This window comes from Excalfactoria chinensis, chromosome 1 (assembly GCF_039878825.1).
Source record: "Excalfactoria chinensis isolate bCotChi1 chromosome 1, bCotChi1.hap2, whole genome shotgun sequence".
Lineage (NCBI taxonomy): Eukaryota > Metazoa > Chordata > Aves > Galliformes > Phasianidae > Excalfactoria > Excalfactoria chinensis.
The window spans coordinates 57,513,000-57,531,670 of NC_092825.1; the positions used below are offsets into that span (position 1 = coordinate 57,513,000).

Genomic DNA, 18,671 nt, shown 5'->3' on the forward strand with positions numbered 1-18,671 from the left:
CCTGCTACCGCCAATAGTTTTGTATCTTGTTTAAATGAATGTTGAATTCATTCTGTGGGCATATTTGCTTTTAGTAAAAAGTATGAAAAAAAATCTTGTTACGTCTGAATTAAGTGAAAGGTAAGCTACCTAGCAGTTCTCTAAACTAATTCTCCTTATTCCTTCTACCTCCCTCCTGCTTCCATATTCCATTTCACAGCAGAACACACTATAGTCCTTGATGAAATCTTTTCATACCCTTTTATTAGTCTTTGCTGAAGAATGTAGCCCATTACTAATACAGTGTTGTCAAGATAAAAACACGTTTACCCAAGACTTCTAATTATTCTGATTATTTGTAGCTTATGTTAGTTTAATTATGTTCTTGACACATTCCCCAAAATTGTTAATGACTTGGACAGTATTTTTTTGGTTTATGACATTTATAGCATTGAACATTAACGCTTTTGGGATTAGTGTGCTGTAATTCTTTAGTGTCACAAAGGTGTTGAAGTTAAAAAGTGGAAAAACTGTAGTTTTTTGGAGAGATGTCCATCTTTGCTATATAATATACAAGAGAAGCCTCTAGATATCTCTTCTGATACCTACAGGGTAGGAATACATTCCTGGTACGGTTTTTCTTCATGAAGTTAAAAACTCCCTGCTAACTGATTTGGGTCAGTACTTTGAAAAATGATTAAGATTGATTTTGTTGAAATGAATCTTTCTTAACTGTTAATGTTATCACTCCCCCTGTTTTTCCTTGTACCTTCTGCTTATGACACAAATTTTTGCTGGCCTTCCGTTTAAGATAACTGAAGGCTTTAAAATTCTGAGGGTATCCTGCTGTTTGTTGTTAGTTACGGAAATTTATCTTTTTGTTGTTGCAAAGGTAAAAATTGTTGATTATCTTTTCCTTTCTGCATCTTTTCTTTCTTTTTCAGATTGGTCAGGTGAAACAGGAGCTGTCACGCAAAGACACAGAGTTGCTAGCCTTGCAGACAAAGCTGGAGACCCTCACGAATCAGTTCTCTGACAGCAAGCAACATATTGAAGTTCTGAAAGAGTCTCTTACAGCTAAAGAGCAGAGAGCTGCCATTCTGCAGACAGAGGTAAAACAGGCAGTTGTGCACTTAATGACTTTCCATACAGCAAGAGATAAAAAGCATAATTTTTTTTCTCTTCCTGTTTCAATTATACAATCCCATAATGGTTTGCTATTGCTTGCTCTGTGCACACTGGGTTTTTTGCTTGTATGCTTAGTTTCTCTTGGACAAGAACTGAGGGTAAAGAAACGTGTGTAAGTGCACACACGTTTCTAGGGATAAATACACATTTGTACAACATAATTCAGTAATATTGTTCGTATGTACATCTGAATTGGAAGCCTGAGCAAGGGGGATTTATTTTCAATGACTTTGTAGGTAGAAAAGAGGAAAAAAACTGAATGCAGCTTGCTGTGGCTTTACTACTACTGTCAGCGTGTACAGGAATTCTTGCACATAAGCCTGCACTTACACCTGAGATGGTGGGCATTTTCCTGTTTCATTGCATATGCCAAGAAAAAGGAAAAATGTTTTCAAAACTGTTATAACAAATGGTTAATAAATTTGCATATTATGTAAGACATAGCTATATTTTTGTGTATCGAATGGACAATAAGTTTAGCATATGCATTTATTGCTACTGGATATTCTTGACGAACAAGTTTGATGTGTGTGAAGACTGCATTTCTGTCTTCTGCCATGGGAAACTGTAGTGTTAGGAGGAGCCCAAAAGATGGCAGTCATGCATCAAAAAACAATCTGAATTGCTACAGCTAAACAAGCAAAAAGACAAACTATAAAATAAGCACACAGAAAGTTTGTGGCTGACACTGGTAGAAAGATTCCATGTTAGAGAATGTGAGAGAATTTATTTGAATCTTTTACCCTTGTTCAGATTTCCTTCGGCCATGTTCAGTGACTGTGAGAGTGTACATGGCCTTAACCACCTACAGAAATCAAATTACACAGAAAATACCTTGTGATGTAAGAACACTTTTCTGATTGTTCTCAGATTTAGGTAGAGACTGAAATGACATCTCCTTTAATGCAGTAGGGGTGTAGGCATAACCATGGAAGACCAAGTGAAGTAAGGCTTACAGGGAGAGAGAGTATATTTAGCTATTAAACATAATTGAATTAGGGAACCAATGCAGAGAGGATCCGCAGGGTCATCTCCAGATCAGAAGCAAAGGCAGTGATATTACAGTTTAAGCACAAGTTGAAAATGAAAACTGTGTTTAAGCTTGGTTATATTAACAGACACTGTGAGACAGGCAAATAATTTGGGATGACCGAATGTGGAAGTAGATATTAGGTTAAAAAAAGTAATTAAAAATTGCAGCTTTTCATCCGTTAAATTGATTGCAAGTAATATGGAAGTATTAAATCAGTATTGTGACAAACTTACAAAGCTAGAAACACACTGTGTAATTTAAACAAAACATTTAAAAACAAAAAGACATTGTTAGATAACCTTGGGATTTTCTCTTGATAGCTATTCAAGACGTTTTGATTTTTCTTTAGCTGAAGGGCATGGTAGCTGTTTCTTTTTAATGTAAAAATCATTTCATGCTATTCTCTGATTTGTAATATTAACTAAACAATCACTGAAAATATTTGCTGATTTCTTCCAAGTGAGATTATCATTGCAAAAGCAAATCATTTCACTCTATTTCTGAAACATGACATGTCTCTCTTAATAATACAATGTGCCTGAAAGGAGAGACAGTGAGGTTTTCTACTTTTTTACTGTTAGGTTATTCATATTGTTTCCTTCCAGATATTATAACTGTAACACAACATCTACACTAACAGGGAAAGATAATTTTTGGTCTGTCTTCCTGTCTTTGTCTTTCAGTAAATAGTTGCTATGGAGTTAAAACATTAACAAAACTGTTTCAGCATGATGCTTCTCTGATAGATTAAGTGGATTATAGAGCTATGAATGGTGTATTTTCTCTGGAAAAGTAGTTCAAATACAGTCCAGTGCATTTTCCATAGTGAAATGTAGCAACACATACAAACACATACAAAGTGCCTTTGATTCATCAGGGTATTTCATTGTATCAGAGTGAAGCTGAATATTTAGAATTACCTATTTGTGCTTCTGAGAATTTTTATGTAATTCCAACAAGATATTTATGCTTTTTGGAAGACAATCACATCTTTTTCATACTTGGATATTCTTGACAGAAAACTCGACAATTTAATCATAGAATCATAGAATCATAGAATCATAGAATTACCCAGGTTGGAAAAGACCTTGAAGATCATCAAGTCCAACAACAGCCTAACCAGTACCCCATCTCTAAAAAACCTCTGCTAAATCATATCCCTGAGTACCACATCCAAACGGCTCTTAAACACATCCAGGGATGGCGATTCAACCACCTCCCTGGGGAGCCTATTCCAGTACCTAACCACCCTTTCGGTAAAGAAATTCTTCCTAATATCCAACCTCATCATCTTACTCACTTACCTTTCTTACGTCTCCACAAGTGACCCTCTCAAGCATAAGTTGGAAATATAGTCATAAGCTGCATCATTAAGATGCTTGTTGGATCCTGTGGGACAATTCTTTCTTAAAGCAATGCTTATCTTTCTATAGAATATTTTTTGCTAGAAATAGGATAGGAGCATGAGATCTTGCTTGATCTCACTCTATCTTGACGACACTGGCTGGTGTTAAAATATCTCCAGAGCTTCTCTCTAGATGCCTGGAGAATGTTGGAAGGAATAAAAGAGATACATTTTCTTCCATGTATTGTCAGAGATCTTCATAAGGGAGGGATATTTTACAGTCATTTTAAGATATACTTTTTGAGAGAAAAGTGCATGGTTTCATAAGCCTTTTTGTTTTTCCTTTAATAAAGCACCAAAAAGGTAGGCATTTCCATGCCTACCCACAGCAAGTGTATCAAAAATGGATCTGACACCTGCCATTACCACAACTACAAAAAACAGCATCTTATTTGTGAAATGTTTATCTTTAGGGCTATTGGGTGGGGAGGATATTGTGGTTAACTTTTCAATTTGTGAGGGAAACTTGAAAAATAGCTCTAAATGTGTGCAATCCTTTTGTAAATAAAACAATCAAATATTTATTTTGATGTTTTTCCATATGAAGTTTGCATTATGCCTACGTGAGCTCTTCTGCTTATTTCAGTGCTGTCTGGTACGTGGCTTCAGTGAGTGGTTAGATTCAACAGTGAGAATTTTCTGTTTTATATGCTGCTCGCCATGATACTGTAATTGGTCTATTTGATATGGTAAATTCAGGTTTATATTCAGTAAACAAACAAACAAACAAACATTAAGTTATCAGGAACAATGTTATTTTCTTTGAATGTTTTATTAGAATACAAAATGCACTATATACCTTTCTTTCCTGGGGCTTTTACTGGCATTTAGAAACTATAGTAACTCCCAAACCACGGAGGAGCATATTAATGGGAGTTGGGTGTCTCTAACAAGATCTCTTTTGACACCTGCAAACTTTCTCAGTTCACAAAACTGAGCTGTCTGTGTTTAAGTATTTAATACCCTACACTGTTTTTAACTATTGACCATGCTATCAGGGAAACAACTCAATTTGTGTTTCTAATTTGTCACAGTCATAGGATGTCACAGAAATTATTCTTTTTAAAATGTGGTTCCAGGTTTTTGATACTTCACACAGCGATATTTACAGTAACATAAAAGTACCATTTCACCCCACACACTAAACGCAGTTTCCATCATCTCCTGTGCATTTCTTAATTATTTCTGTATTCACTTTAACATCTGTCTTAAAAATAGCTGACCCTTGTTGGAACTCATAGCAAGCTCTTAGCATGTTTCACAGCTGATATTGTCTGTTCTTTTTGCTGGCAGTAGTGTAGAGGTAGCAACAGAGAATAAATAAGTGTTTTGCCACTAGGGAGAAATCAGGCTCTGGATAAAAGGTATGGAAGATTGTACCTTCTGATCTGTGTGAACAGAGCATGGTGTTGTTTGTGGATCTAAACAAATGGTTATGACATTGTTTGTGCAGGTGACTCAAACTAGACAGAAAAATCAATCAATCTTGGGAATAAAGTATTGTTTTTTTCTAGACATTACTGACAATATCATAAACCTTACTGCTAATTATCATTATCATAATAATAGCCTGATTGCTACAGCACGCTAGAGATGATGGTTAAAATGAGGAAAAAATATATGTGGAACCTAAGCCCTGTCATCTCAAGCTCATCAGTGAATTCTGAAACTCACTGTGGACCTCTTGAAGGTTTTAATGATGTCCCTAAGCTATTAACTGGTAATGTTTTAGAGGGCTTAAGAATAAATGTAGTTTAAATATTATATCATTACTTATGCTAACTGTGGTAGTTATTGGGGTTATTGATGTTCTGTTTTTTCTTGGAAATTCAGAATTCCCTATGCTGAGTGTATGGCTGTATAGATTAGGAACAGTTACAGAGTATAATTTACCGCTACTGGTAAATTCTGTGAAGGCAGATCAGTGATTCACAACACGATTTTTCATACATACTTGTTACAGTGAAGAAATTGAAAAATCTTATGTATGGTACCTGGATGAGAAGAGCTACCTGTTGTTCCTAGAAAGGCTGTTGTGTTGAAGGTGGTAACTGATGTGCTTGTTTTACTAAAGCTTCATGAGAAATGGGGTGGTATGTGCAGGCAAAGTTAGCAAGCATATTGTTAAGTGAAGGACTAGCAGATGTATTAGCTTTGCTGTGAGACTTTGGTGCCATGCATAAAGGCATGGCACACCATTACTGTGAAAGCAATTAGGTTAACCCTATGTTAAGGCAATGCCATCCAAGACACAGAAGTCAGGAGAAGGTGCATCAGCACCTCAGTAGCTGTTTGCCCAGTTGTTTCCAAGCGCAGAGAAAATCTTAAGCTGACTTTGTTGAAATTGGCATCACCTGACTCCAAGAGCCCTCAATTCTTGTCATTGTGGGAGGATGCCATACATAAACTGAGTTGACATGAATAAACAAGTGCAGTGTTCTGCCAGGAAGAGTGTTAAGGTAATGACTGTGTGTCCTGCCAGCCTTTGAAAATATTCCAGAAAGTGTTTTCTGTGGTTTCCTAGGCAGAGACCTCACACAAATAAAGCCAGGAATGCAATTTGCTCCAAACCGTAAGCTAATATAGAGTTCAAAGAGAATAATCAATCAGAAAATGGAAAGCTTTTGTGGATAAACTTCTGTTTGCTGATGTTCTGTGTTCTCTTAATACTGCAGGCATCTGGAGTATCTTGAATATTTTGTAATGCAAGTGCTGAGACTCTGTGGATTTGTCTGTGAGAGAGATTTTCAGTTTCCCTTCAAGTATGAATGAAAATGATTATTGGCTTTACTATTAATCATGTACAGAGGAGGACATACCTAATCAGTCTCTAAGTCTGTGTTAAAGAAAACAAAGCCAGCTCTACCCGCTAAACTTCTTGTTACAAACACTGTCAATTCTACAGATCATATTTGGGTACTACTTGTTTCTCTAATATCACTACAAAATGTACTCCACGCACTGTTTGCTAGGGGAGAGGTTAGGAACATGCTTTTAATAATGCATGTGTAAGTGGGAAAGCTCCAGACATCAAGGTGGCAGCAGGACTGCGGTGTCGCTCAGAAGAACAGGGCAGGTCTTTTCCCCTGCGGCAAGGACTTACTGCTCCGTGTAAAAGGAATCAAACAAAACAACAGTGGCTTTTGTGAGCATAACATGCTGTAAATGAAGAGCCTTAGAGGCAAGTTTTCCATTAGTAAATTGAAATAAAGTGGAATTAGAATATCGCATTAAAACTAAATGTTGCTCAAAACGCCATAAGCAAAGTGGCTACCTAAACTCTCTAGCTGGAGTTGTCCGCATCATCTTTTCAGTTCTTGTCTATGCTATGTAGAAGGACCAAGAAATTCAGTGATCACCCTGTTTACTTTGTGTGACTGATATCCTGTAATGGCTTCAGCTAACAGGAACCAAATCTGGTACTGTCAAATAAGATTAGCAGCCAGGCTGGCAGGTTTCAGCTCTGTCTGAATGCTGAGTGGATAAGGGTCAGTGGGTTTCTTTTGGTCTCTTGAGCTGGTTGCTGGTGTTGGATTTCGTGTACCACAATGATCTTTGCGATTAGTCTGTGCTCTGTGGTGACCTTTTTCTTCTCATCAAATTTATATTCAGATAGCTCCGAGTTCTTCTCCCGTTTCTTTTGTGTTGTGGACTGTGTTTTGTTTGTGCAAGCGAGTGTAGAAGGAAAAGGTAAAGCTTCCCAGTGTGCAGGTTTGAAGTTTGAGGATACCACAGAATTATCAGTCTTTGAAAGGCTGTTGAGACTATAGGAGTTCCACGTACATTTCTCTGTCCAAACTGCACCCACGATACCCTGTTGTATGTCATTTGTTCCATCTTATCTATAACACAATGCTGCATCCTACAGGAAAAGAAAAAAAAAAAAAAGCACCTTACATTTAAACTAATTTGTTGCCATTTAAGTGAAAATACTCTTAGCTTTTGTAAAGCAATCTCCTTTCCATATTTGGATCTGAAGTGACCTCTTTCATTGTGTCCAGGCTGAGTTAAGACTCTCAATAAATCTGGAATATAATATAAAGTGACTATGAGGTACTAATGTTGAAAATGTGAATCTCTTAACGTTAGTAACATTTCAAATGAAAGAGCCAATTTTCCTACATGTAAGAGAACCTCTGCTGTTATTGTGCTGGCTTCTACTCTGAAAGGGAAAAGTACGAAACTTGTATTGCATAAGACTGAACTATGTCAGAAGTACAGTTTTGGATATAATTTAAGGGAAAAAAACAGCTGATTATTTTCATCATTTGGTCTCCTACTTTATATAACAACTGTTTTATTGCAAACTGAAGTACACTGAAGTCTCAGATTGATGTTAGTTTTCAGAATCCCTTTGTAATTTGACAGTACATGCTTCCTTGTGGAAGTGCAGTTTATCATTTTAGCAGTTCTCTCCTTCAGTGCTAAACAAATTATGTTTCTGCATGTCTGCATCTAGGTGGATGCTCTGCGTTTACGTCTGGAGGAGAAAGAGACCATGCTGAATAAGAAGACAAAGCAGATTCAGGAGATTGCGGAGGAGAAAGGCACTCAAGCAGGAGAGATCCACGATCTCAAGGATATGTTAGAGGTGAAGGAACGCAAAGTTAACGTTCTTCAGAAGAAGGTAAGATTGTAGAGCTCTAAGTTAGATCCTTATCTTTGACACATCCTGATTCCTAAGCATGTCAAGAATTTACTTTTTCTTTGTTCATGAGTCAGTCCGTTCATGCCATGGGAAGATGGTGAATGATGAGGATCTGTTTAAAATTCTGAATAAAAAATAAGAAAAAAAAATTCAAAGTGAATATTGTTGCCTTGCAGTGTTCCAGATGTTGCTTTTGGTTCCACTTCACTATTAACGCTGACTGAAGTAATTGTAGAAGAGCGCATCTTAAGGAAAATCAATCCTTTCACACCAACAACCTTAAAGCCACCAAATGCTGATTTGAAGCATCGGGCAGCGGGTGATCCTGATATCAATATGTATTTAGTGGGGACTTATAGCAATAGAACCAAATGAAATTGTTCCTCTGTAACTTTCTGAGAATAGTTAAGAATTCAGTAGATATAACTTTCATTTGGAATGCTGTTTTATCAACCTTAAATTTTCTCAGGAACTACCAGAAAAGGATAATCAGATTTCAGACCAACCTACCCATCTTTCTGGATAAGAGCACAGAGACCTTGTCAGTGTAATCAGGGAGGTCTGAATAAGAAAATGTAGACTCTGTCAGAAATTGGAGAGATTTTCCATGGGATATTGAACCTTAAGGCAATGAATGATCATTTGCAAGTCACACACAGTATTTCCCAAACAACTGCTTTGGTGTTTTGTTTTGTTTTTTAAATTATGAATTATTTTTTTCCCATGTTCTAACAGAAACTGCTCTTGAATCTTGTGTTCTATATGTTAGGCTGTGAATGTGCATTTTCTTTTTTCTTTTTCCTCTTTTATGTATTTTTTTTTCCCTGTGCTCTTTAGCAATTCTGTGAAATTATTGTCATTGTAATAGTTCAGAATATTAATTAATTTTGTGTGTCTGACCCATGCCTTTCCTTCTACTATGTAGCTATAAATCATGATGGTTTAGGTCATGTTCAGATCCATTACAGCAAACTTCACGTGGGAATGAACGTTCAGCTATGAAGCTTAGCCATAAACCAGTCATTAATAATTCTAGATCAGTCTTATTCCCTCTCTGAACAGTGTCAATTTTTGGCTTTTTTTCTTTTTAGGAACACTTACAGACTCCTAATTTTTGTACTGTGCTATTGCTTTGTTTTCAAAATTGGTCATGCACACTCCAAAGATTGATTGAGATCCCAGCTGAATACTTAACCAAAATGTAGGGAATCTGGCCTTAATGTAAATGTTAAATGTCAGTGAGGTTGTTTTATTCCATTGACTCTTACATTGGTGTTTTTTTTTTTTGGTGTTTTTTTTTTTTTTTTCATGTTTTCTTATTTACTCTGCTTAACTCTTTAGAGTGGTCTTTCAGTGGTTCATTTAGTAGTGCTGAAAGTTCTGTTTCTGCTGGGGTTTTTTTGCTACTTGTTTTACTTTCTGAAAGCCCTCCAACCCATACTAAGGAGGTTTCATCTTTTCATATGACTAGCCTATTTTTGAGATTTGTTTCTTGCTGAAGAGTCATTAACGTGCTTAATATCAATTTATGAAAAGCTGTTTCCTGTTAAAATTTAGGTAGATCATCTCTACTAGCAATATAGTCAAATGATATATGGCTATACTCAGCATTTGGACTTTAGTTCTTGATTTCTGTGTTTTCTGACACAGACGAAGATGATGAGCGACAAAGATCTGAAAAACTAACATAAAAATTGACACCACTGCTGATACCCAATAGGCACTAAAATACATATTCTATAATCAAAGCATTTTAGACAAAAATCATTTGGGAGAAAAGGTAGGTAACAGTTAACCTGAAAGAAAACCAAAAATAGCAGGAAAAAAAGCAAGAAAAAAGCAGTGAATCATTGACCTCTTGCTTGGTGGAGTCGTGTTTTGTCCTTGGGGTGGGGTTAACACACCCTCCATTGTACAGTGCAGTGTCAGGCATATAAAATAGAAGTTTTCCTCTCAGTACATAGGGGTGTATTCAGCAGTTCCCTTCACACAATGTGATAACTGACTGATGATAAAGTAGAGAAGGAGTGCAGATTATTTTCTGTTTGTGGCTGTGCTGATACTGGTTGTTTAGCCAGCATTTGGGAAGACTCTAGATGCAATCTTCCTACTCTTTTGAATAAGAAACATTATCTCTCTGCAGATGAAAACTAATGTCCTCTGCTTTTCAAAATGCTTAGAAATCAAAATAAATATTTGTGTTTAATGATAAGAAATATTGTATAGCAAGGAGAGAGGGACTGCAAATTGAATGTACAACTTAGTTGTTTTGAATCAATAGTGATGGCAGTTACTGCAAGAGTGGTGTTGATTTAGTTTTCATAACTTTTAAAGTTTATTGTTTGGACTTTGAGGGTGCTTTTATTCCATTCTCTTGTCCAGTTAAGTAGATTTAACTCCTCAGGCAGCTCTTCTGATCCAACTTTGAAAAGAAAAGAGAGATTGCAGGGAAGAGTGTGAGGTGGTAGCACAGGGTGCCTATGGAAGTTGTAGATGTCCCATACCTGGAGATGAACAAGGATGGAGCCCTAGGCAGCCTGATCTGGTGGCAGGCGGTTGGAACTGGAAGGTCTTTAAGGCCCCTTCCAACCAAACCTATTACATGATTCTATGATGGAACTACATTATCAAGCTTTAACTCAGTTTAAAGTAGTTTCATCTTCCCTGTTGTAGCCTTTACGTTGCCTCCTAAATTAATAAATATATGGTTTTCTAAGATTTAATAAAATGTAGATAGGAATTTTAGATTTCCCTTTGAGACTTTCTAAGATAACAAATTGGGCTTAAAAATCCTGTGTGCCTAACACTGGAAATGATGACTTGTTCAAACCTGCAGCATGTATCTGAGTGTCAGACTGTGCAAATTATACAGGAAAGAGGAACGTGAGAATGTCCTTTCAAAGATGTGTATTTAGGGTGAGTAAGCATATGCCCTCTCATTTAAGGCCAGATAATTTTTTACCTAGGTAAAACAACTGTGAACAAGCTTATTGTCTGCTTTTTACATTATTGAATTGTGAACACTTAAGGAGGAGAACTTTATGCTCCTTCATGATCATGAAAGACTGTTAATCAGCCCAGGGAGGCTGTGTTCTCTGCTCTGATAAGACTGATGAAATAGCAACTTCTTTTCAGAAGCTGTGTCTTAATAAGCAGGGATTGGTAGTATTTCTGTAAATATCAGTTAAAAACAAACAAAAATTCTTCAACACCTTTTATAACATTAAACTTGATCCAAACCCAATTTAGAGATTTCAAATACCACAAAACAGATGTGAAGTTCTCACAGGCTTGTGCCAGCTTCTTTATTAAAATTGACAGCCATGACTTCAAATATATGTCATGGAGGACCTTACCCTCTGTGTCCCTGAAGGGATTTCAGATCTCTGTTGCTGCCATTTCCTTCATTCAGAACCTTATTTTACAGGCTGGCTGATCATCACTGAGTATGACATCATCCAAGTTGAAATAGATGGTTTTCAGGAAACTCCAAGAGCTGTTCTGTCCAGGTTGCTACTCTGTCTCAAGGATGCTACTTTGCTTTTCAGGAATTAAAGAATCACAGAATTATAGAGGTTGGAAATGACCTTTGGAAGTCATCTAGTGCAGCCACTTTCTAAAGCAACTTCCCAACAGTATGATGCATGGGAAAATGTCCAGGAGGGTTTTGAATGTCTCCACAGAGGACTCCACAACCTCTCTGGGCAGCCTGTTCCAGTATTCTGTCACTTACTCTTCTGCTTTGACTTTCTACTTCTCAGAATCTGTTAAGAACAATTCAGTCCAGCTCAAATAATGTATTGTCTTTTTTTTTTTTTTTTTTTTTTTCTCCTTTCTTTCTTTCTTTTTTTCTCTAAATTTACAGCTAGTAAGACATTTTTAGAGTAGGAGTCATAATTTTGGGTGATTCAAAACTTGGAGGAATGGCTGACACATTAGAAGGCTGTGCTACCATTCATCAAGACCTGGACAGAGAGTTGGGCAGAGAGGGACCTGATGGGGTTCAACAGGGAGAAGAATGGAGTCTTGCAGCTGGGGAGAAATAACTCTATGCATCAGTACATATTAAGGGCTGATCTGCTGGAAAGGAGCTGTGCGGCAAAATACGTGGCGGCCAACATATTGGCCATGAACTAGGAGTGTGCCCTTGTGGCCACGAAGGCCAGTGGTATACTGTGGTGCATTCAAATGGTATGGTCAGCAGGTGGAAGGAGGATATCCTCTCTCGTTCTCTGCCCTGATAAGGCTGCATCTGGAAAACTGTGTCCAGTTCTGGGGTATTCAGTTGAAAAGGAGACAGGGATCTCTTAGCCTTCAGCGGTGTGTGACAGAGATGATTCAGGGCCTAAGGACTTCTCCTAGAGTAAAGGCTTTGGGATTCTTCATTCTGGAGAAGACTTGAGAGGAGATCTCGTCACTGTTAATAAACATCCAAAGCGTAGGAGTCGAGTCAACTCGTGGTAGGAAACAGTAGATCAAGGGGCACTGGGCAGAAATTGGAATATAGCAAGTTCCATGCTAATGCAAAGAAGAACTTCTTCACTGCCAGGACTGACAGAGCACTGGAACAGGCTACCCAGAGAGGTGGTAGATTTTCCTTTTCTGGAGATGAATTCAAGACCTATCTGGTTGCCTTTTTGTGTGACCTGCTGTAGGGAACCTGCTTGATGCTCTCTAGAGATCCCTTTCAACCCTTTCAACTCTGTGATTCTTTTAGTCCGTTTCTTCATACTATCTTCATGAGATTTAATCTGTTTTGGTCGTTTTTGAACCATACGACAATATTTGTCCTAATAAATCCAAAAGCTTGGCTTCTAACAGACTTTTCAATGGCAGATATCCTTACTTTACAGGTGTTGGTAGAGGTGACAGTCCTGATGCACTTGCACAAGGAATATATTTTTGATCTTTTTTACTCCATCTAGATTAGTTGTGGCAGATACCGTACCGTGCTGTAGCTGGAGGTACAGCATTCTCGTTTGTGATTTCCAATGAACAGATGTTTTACAGATAAGTCGAGTGACATGGACACAATGCTCCTTGTATGGCCTTACCTGTGCTAAGTGGAGGCAAGTGTCATCTTCCTTCACCTGCCAGCAGTATTCTTCCGTTATGCCTTTTCTTGTCATTTCATTAGGAAAGTGTTAACAATCTGAACATGGTTTAGTTGTAATGAAAGGATTGCCTTGGTATGTTGTCCAGCTACTTTCTCCCTCTTTCCAGACTTACAAAAACTTAGCACACTCTGGCACCTTGCCATGTTGTATTTGTGTGGGTGTTAGTAGCTTTGTCAATGGAACACGCTTCTCTTGTAAGAAAAGTCTTGTTTAAACAACATGATGATACACGACTCATTGGCCAAGTTCCTGTCTCAGTGTTTCCAGAGATGCATGTTGAATCCTTCCTGCTATTCCTCTGACATTTCATTATGTCCTTGGGGTAGCAGACTGTACTCTGCAGAATGTATCTGTTCTTCCTAGAATCCCCAAGGTGTCTGGTTTTCCCTTCTACTTGAGAGATAAATTTTGTGTTTGGGATATTTGTGCATCCATTCTTTGAGTCACTAACATCTAGTTCCTTGTTTTATCAGAGTGCAGATCAAGATTTTGTCATGCAGGAAAGTGGGAGAAAGTTGGAGTGTATTCAGTTTCTTTTTTGAATGTGATCTCTGTAGTCTCAGTGGAGATCTTTCTGCATACAATTTCTAGGCTGTATATGTTAGTAGTGTAGTATTAGTACATTAGTAATATTAAATTAATTTTTATTCTGGGTTTGTTTTTTTCATATCAATTACAGTGAAACATTCTGTAATTCTACAACGTGCCAGAAATACTGTATTTGGATATCAAACAATTATTCATGAACACCTAAGCTTCCAGTAGAATATTTTGAAGATTTAAAGGGCATTAATTAATGTTTCTCTCTTCATTTAGTTAGATTACACTAAATTATCTGTTCTTTTTCTGATTCACTGTGCAATTATTTGGAAAAACACTGTCCTTTAAATCTAAAAAGTTCTTATTACTAGTCACCTAACATTTAAGATACATGGAGAAGCCCAAATATATACTGCATGGATTTGAAAATAACCCCAAAAAGAAGTAGTTTTTAAGTGTATATTTTAAAAGTAAATCTTAAGGTTGCATAAAACTCACTTTTATTAAACTTCAGTGCGGTGAAATCTGTAAGAGAATTTACTTGTATACGTTTTAATGTGCACTTTGAAAATTTGTTTAGTAATGTATATGGAAAATAAGATTTAGTGGAGAAAACAAACTTTAAATTTGAATGATTGATATTGTTGCCCGTTTTATATTATTACAGTGTGGTACTAGTACAGTAACTGTGTTAGGAGAACCTACTGGGTTCAAAATAAATGCTATGCCTGGATATATTATAAATTGGAATTTGTATTTGGAGCATGCGCTCTTTTCTTTTTATATAACCCCTTCTTTTTCATATGCACATCTGGATCGTATGTAACATATGTACCTGTAGTCCCAGAAGAGTAATATTCTATTCAAAAATTAAGTGTTCTGATGTGTAGGAAAGACAGCAAGACAGCTTCTTGACATCTAGTAATGTACAGAACCTTCTCGTATCTTATGCTGATTCTACTAAAGATTCTTTCCTGTTGTCTCTAGTAACTTCAGAACTTGATTTCTAACTTTTCTTTTTTTAATGAATATCAACATCCATTCATTTTAGATAAGTAATTTCAAACTGAAAAGGAGACAGGACCATTGGGTTAATGATTTCAGTTCTGCAGTTCAGCTGATGTAGCATGCTAATATAGGGTTATTCAACTGTACATGTTGCTGTAATCATGTTACATAAGATGGATAGCACCAGCAACATTGCAAGAAAACTCCATGGAGTTTCTGGTAGTATCTGTTTTCCCAGTGTTCCAAAAAAACAAAGTCTGAACCACAATTCAGCAAATCTGTTAAGTATGGAAGGAATCTTTCTTTTCTCCCTCGAAGAGGAACAGTCATTTTTTAATTTTTTGTTATGTCCTTCTTTGTGCCTTGAGATAACCTCTTGATTGGCAAGACAGAACGTTACTCATAGGTAGTGGGACTGACAAATTCTGGTTCTTAAAGGGATCTGGGAAAAGATCCAACTTTGGGGCCTCTTGGTTTCATTATAAATTAAACATGTAGTTTTTCTGGCAAGATAAAGCTAATAAGCTTTGTTGGTGTGTTCACTGTCATGCTAGACAAATACAAACTTCCCTATGATTGAAGAGGCAGGAAAAGCAAGGGCGTATGCTTTTGAGGTTACTTCCATCAGTCTTCCTCACATAGCTTTTCATTGCTCTCTAGGTTGCAAGACTTAAAGAGTTTCCAACATTTTAGTCGCCACTAAATTGCTGTCCAGGCTTTTTCTGCTCCTCAGGGGATTGTCTGAGCTGTGTCTGGAACAGACATTACTGATAGACCTAGTGAGCTTAGTGATCTTCAGTATAAATCAATATTTTCCTGTTTTCAAGAGTGGATTTTGAATCCACAAGGCTATGAAATGTTCTGAGGTAGGGTTCCGCTCAATATTTGTGCAGTCATTAGGACTGTTTTAAGGCACAAGTATATAAATAGCATTCAAGCTTGTGATTTCACTTGTGCAAAGGATAAGGAAACTTAATTCCAGTATGGAGTAGTGTCACCAAGGGCAACTAAGTTTGCCTTGTCCTAAAACAGGACAAATTTGATAACTGAAATGCTCCTTAGCATTATGAAGGGCTTGCTTACCTTCAGGCAAAGATGAGTGAAGGATAGTTTTGAACACAGAACCACTCTTCCATTCTTAATATGCAGTAGAGTTTGAACTGATGGTTTACCTAAAGCAATCCGTGGTATAAAATGGGAAAGAATATGATCAAATGATGGTATTAATTTAAAATATTGGATTCTTAGGCTCATGCATTTTTTGGAGCACAGATCATGAATTTTATTAGTGAGTTTGGTATTTTTGTCAGCTATTGTTGGACATGTTCTGAACTAATTCTGTAAAAGAAATAATAGCTAAATACTCAAGAATATATATCTACACTCTTGTGCTTAGCATTTAGAATAATACCTTACTCCTCCCTTCCTATTCATCATTCATTGTCCTTGAAAGGAGAATGAAACAGTAAATAACAGTTGTTTGGACATGTTTTACACTGGGATTAAGAAAATCTCTTATTTCTGGTGCACTCCCCTCTGGTTTACCTTACATTATTTCTTTGATCATTTTATTAAATCAGTGTTTTGGACAGTGTAATACAGTATCTAAATCTAAATTTCATTTACAGTCTTTGTTCAAGTTGCATAGCTGTCTTGCTTGAATGATCCTAAATGGTGATGTAAATGAAAATGAAATGTAGTTTGCTGTGAGGATTTCCTTTTAGTCAATGGTAAATCTCATGTTCCCATCCTTTCTGTTGGCCTGTGTTTGATCTTCTTTGCTCCCTGATTTCCATTCTTTGCTATTGCAATGTTGGGACAAGTTAATCCTTTATCCGTTATTTGTGACTTCTCATCAGCCATTTTTTCTGTTTTTTTTTTTTGTTTTTTTTTTTCTGTTGGTAGCACCGTACTGCTAAGTGGAGGTATGTCACTAGTTACGGTATCCTCACTCAGTGTAGAACCAAAATCAGAATCTAAAACAAGTCAGAAAAATAGCTTAAGTAATCCTGAGTATGAGACACTAAATTGCCATAGAGTATTTGGCAGTAATAATCAATGGAATACTGTACTTGAGGTTTAGCTAAGTGAAGAAATTTGATTCATAATTAATAAGTTTTTCACTTGACATGTTTTAAACATTATGCAGTCTTGTAAAACTTGACCTACTCCTAAAGGAATGTCACAATTTCTTAGTTTTACTTTGCTTCCTAGAAAATAGCAGATCTAAGCTAGCATTTCCTAGTTCCAAATTTTCTTTGCTTTATCAGCCCTTTATAAGAAAGGGAGAGATGCTTCCGCAGCGAAGCAGATTGGGTTTCTCCCAAAAAATGTGAATTTGGAATCATTTACCAACTCAAGAATCAGTCTGTGGGTTCTCTTTTAAGTCTTTTTCTTGAAACTACAAACTATGTGAGATTTGCCTTAGAAGCTAGTAAGGAAAATACCTTTCAGCATCAGTTTTTAGTAACAGATACCTTCAGTGATAGAATTGCTTTAGAAGGTTTGAAGGAAATTCAGGCTGTTTACTAGTAAGACAGGGAGACTGCAAACATGATAGCGATCTTCGGAGAATATAATTTGGAACATCTGGTTTAAATGCTGTCTAATGTTGAGAATGCAACAATACAGAAGAAGAAATTACTGCTCAGAAGTTACTGCTGTAACTAATTGTCATTCGGCTTATTACACCAATTCTTGTTAGTTCTCTTTTATAGTTTGTCAGCAAACTAGTGCTACCAGAGAAAGATTAAATATGCAAAGGAACATCAGAAAACAAAGAGGTGGAAGTGACCTTAGTGATTATTTCTATGTAACCGTAGCTGAGTATTTTCTTGTTGATCCCAATCTGCTTGCAAAGCATTTATTGGGGGGAAAAAAAGCACTGAAAAGAGAATAGTCTGTTGGATAAGTGTCAATAGTTTGTGGCTTCTTCCCTGTGGGAACAAAATAATTAACTACCTATACAAATTATTATGTCAGGCTTTGTTGTAGCGGCTCTTATTTCTCCAGAGTTTGTTTTGTTTTCTCAAGTCCCACACAAATGTGAATGCAAAGTGAGGTCAAGAATAACCCATTGATTCTGTTAGGTGTCTTGCAATTTTTCCCATTTTTATAAGCTTTCTTTTCACTTTGTAACCATTTCTTCCTTTTGAACCTGAAGCAATATGCCTGTTCATAGTCCATGCATGCATTTATTTGACATTAAGTTGTTTTTTAAAATTGAAATCATATTAGATTTTTTAAGCCTTCTAAGCCGCATAGCCACAAAATATTTTACTTAGAATCATAGAGTCACCAGGGTTGGAAAAGACCTTAAAGATCATCCAGTCCAGCTGTTCACACATTACCAATAGCTCCCAAACTTGTAACGCTAAGCAGTGTAAGAACTTGCTAATTTCAAAGGATTTTTGTCAGATCTTGAGAGTAAGAAATGCAAAAGAAATGCAAAAAGTTTTCGTCTTCCTAAAGAGCAAGCTTTCTGTTTTGTTTTTGGTTTTGTTTTCTCCTTTGGAAGCTATTCTGAACTATAAATGGATTTGGGTAGCACTCAGTAAGATTATACTGTGTATGATGTACCACTATGCTGGAGTTTCCCAGATTCATGTTCTCTTTCAGTCATGTCCTCCTCCATGCTCTTCCCACATTCTTTAGCCTCTTTTTCTTCCTTAAGTCATTCTGCATCAAAGTGTAGCAGAATCCCAGTATTGATACAGCAGTGATACTCTGATGTGATGGTGCAAAGAATCCAGG

General features: G+C 36.7%; 1 protein-coding gene across 13 annotated transcripts in view; it reads left to right on the plus strand.

Annotated features, from left to right (window-relative positions):
- The window catches only part of ERC1 (ELKS/RAB6-interacting/CAST family member 1), a 281,305-nt gene that overhangs the window by 82,252 nt on the left and 180,382 nt on the right, over positions 1-18,671 (plus strand). For all 13 annotated transcript variants that reach the window (XR_011902606.1, XR_011902608.1, XR_011902609.1 and 10 more), the window contains 2 exons: positions 924-1,091; positions 8,065-8,232. Coding sequence is in view for 8 of the 13 variants with exons in the window: in XM_072326455.1 (XP_072182556.1) it covers positions 924-1,091; positions 8,065-8,232 (336 nt within the window). In the remaining 5 variants the exon portion in view is untranslated. The remainder of the gene's footprint in view (positions 1-923; positions 1,092-8,064; positions 8,233-18,671) is intronic.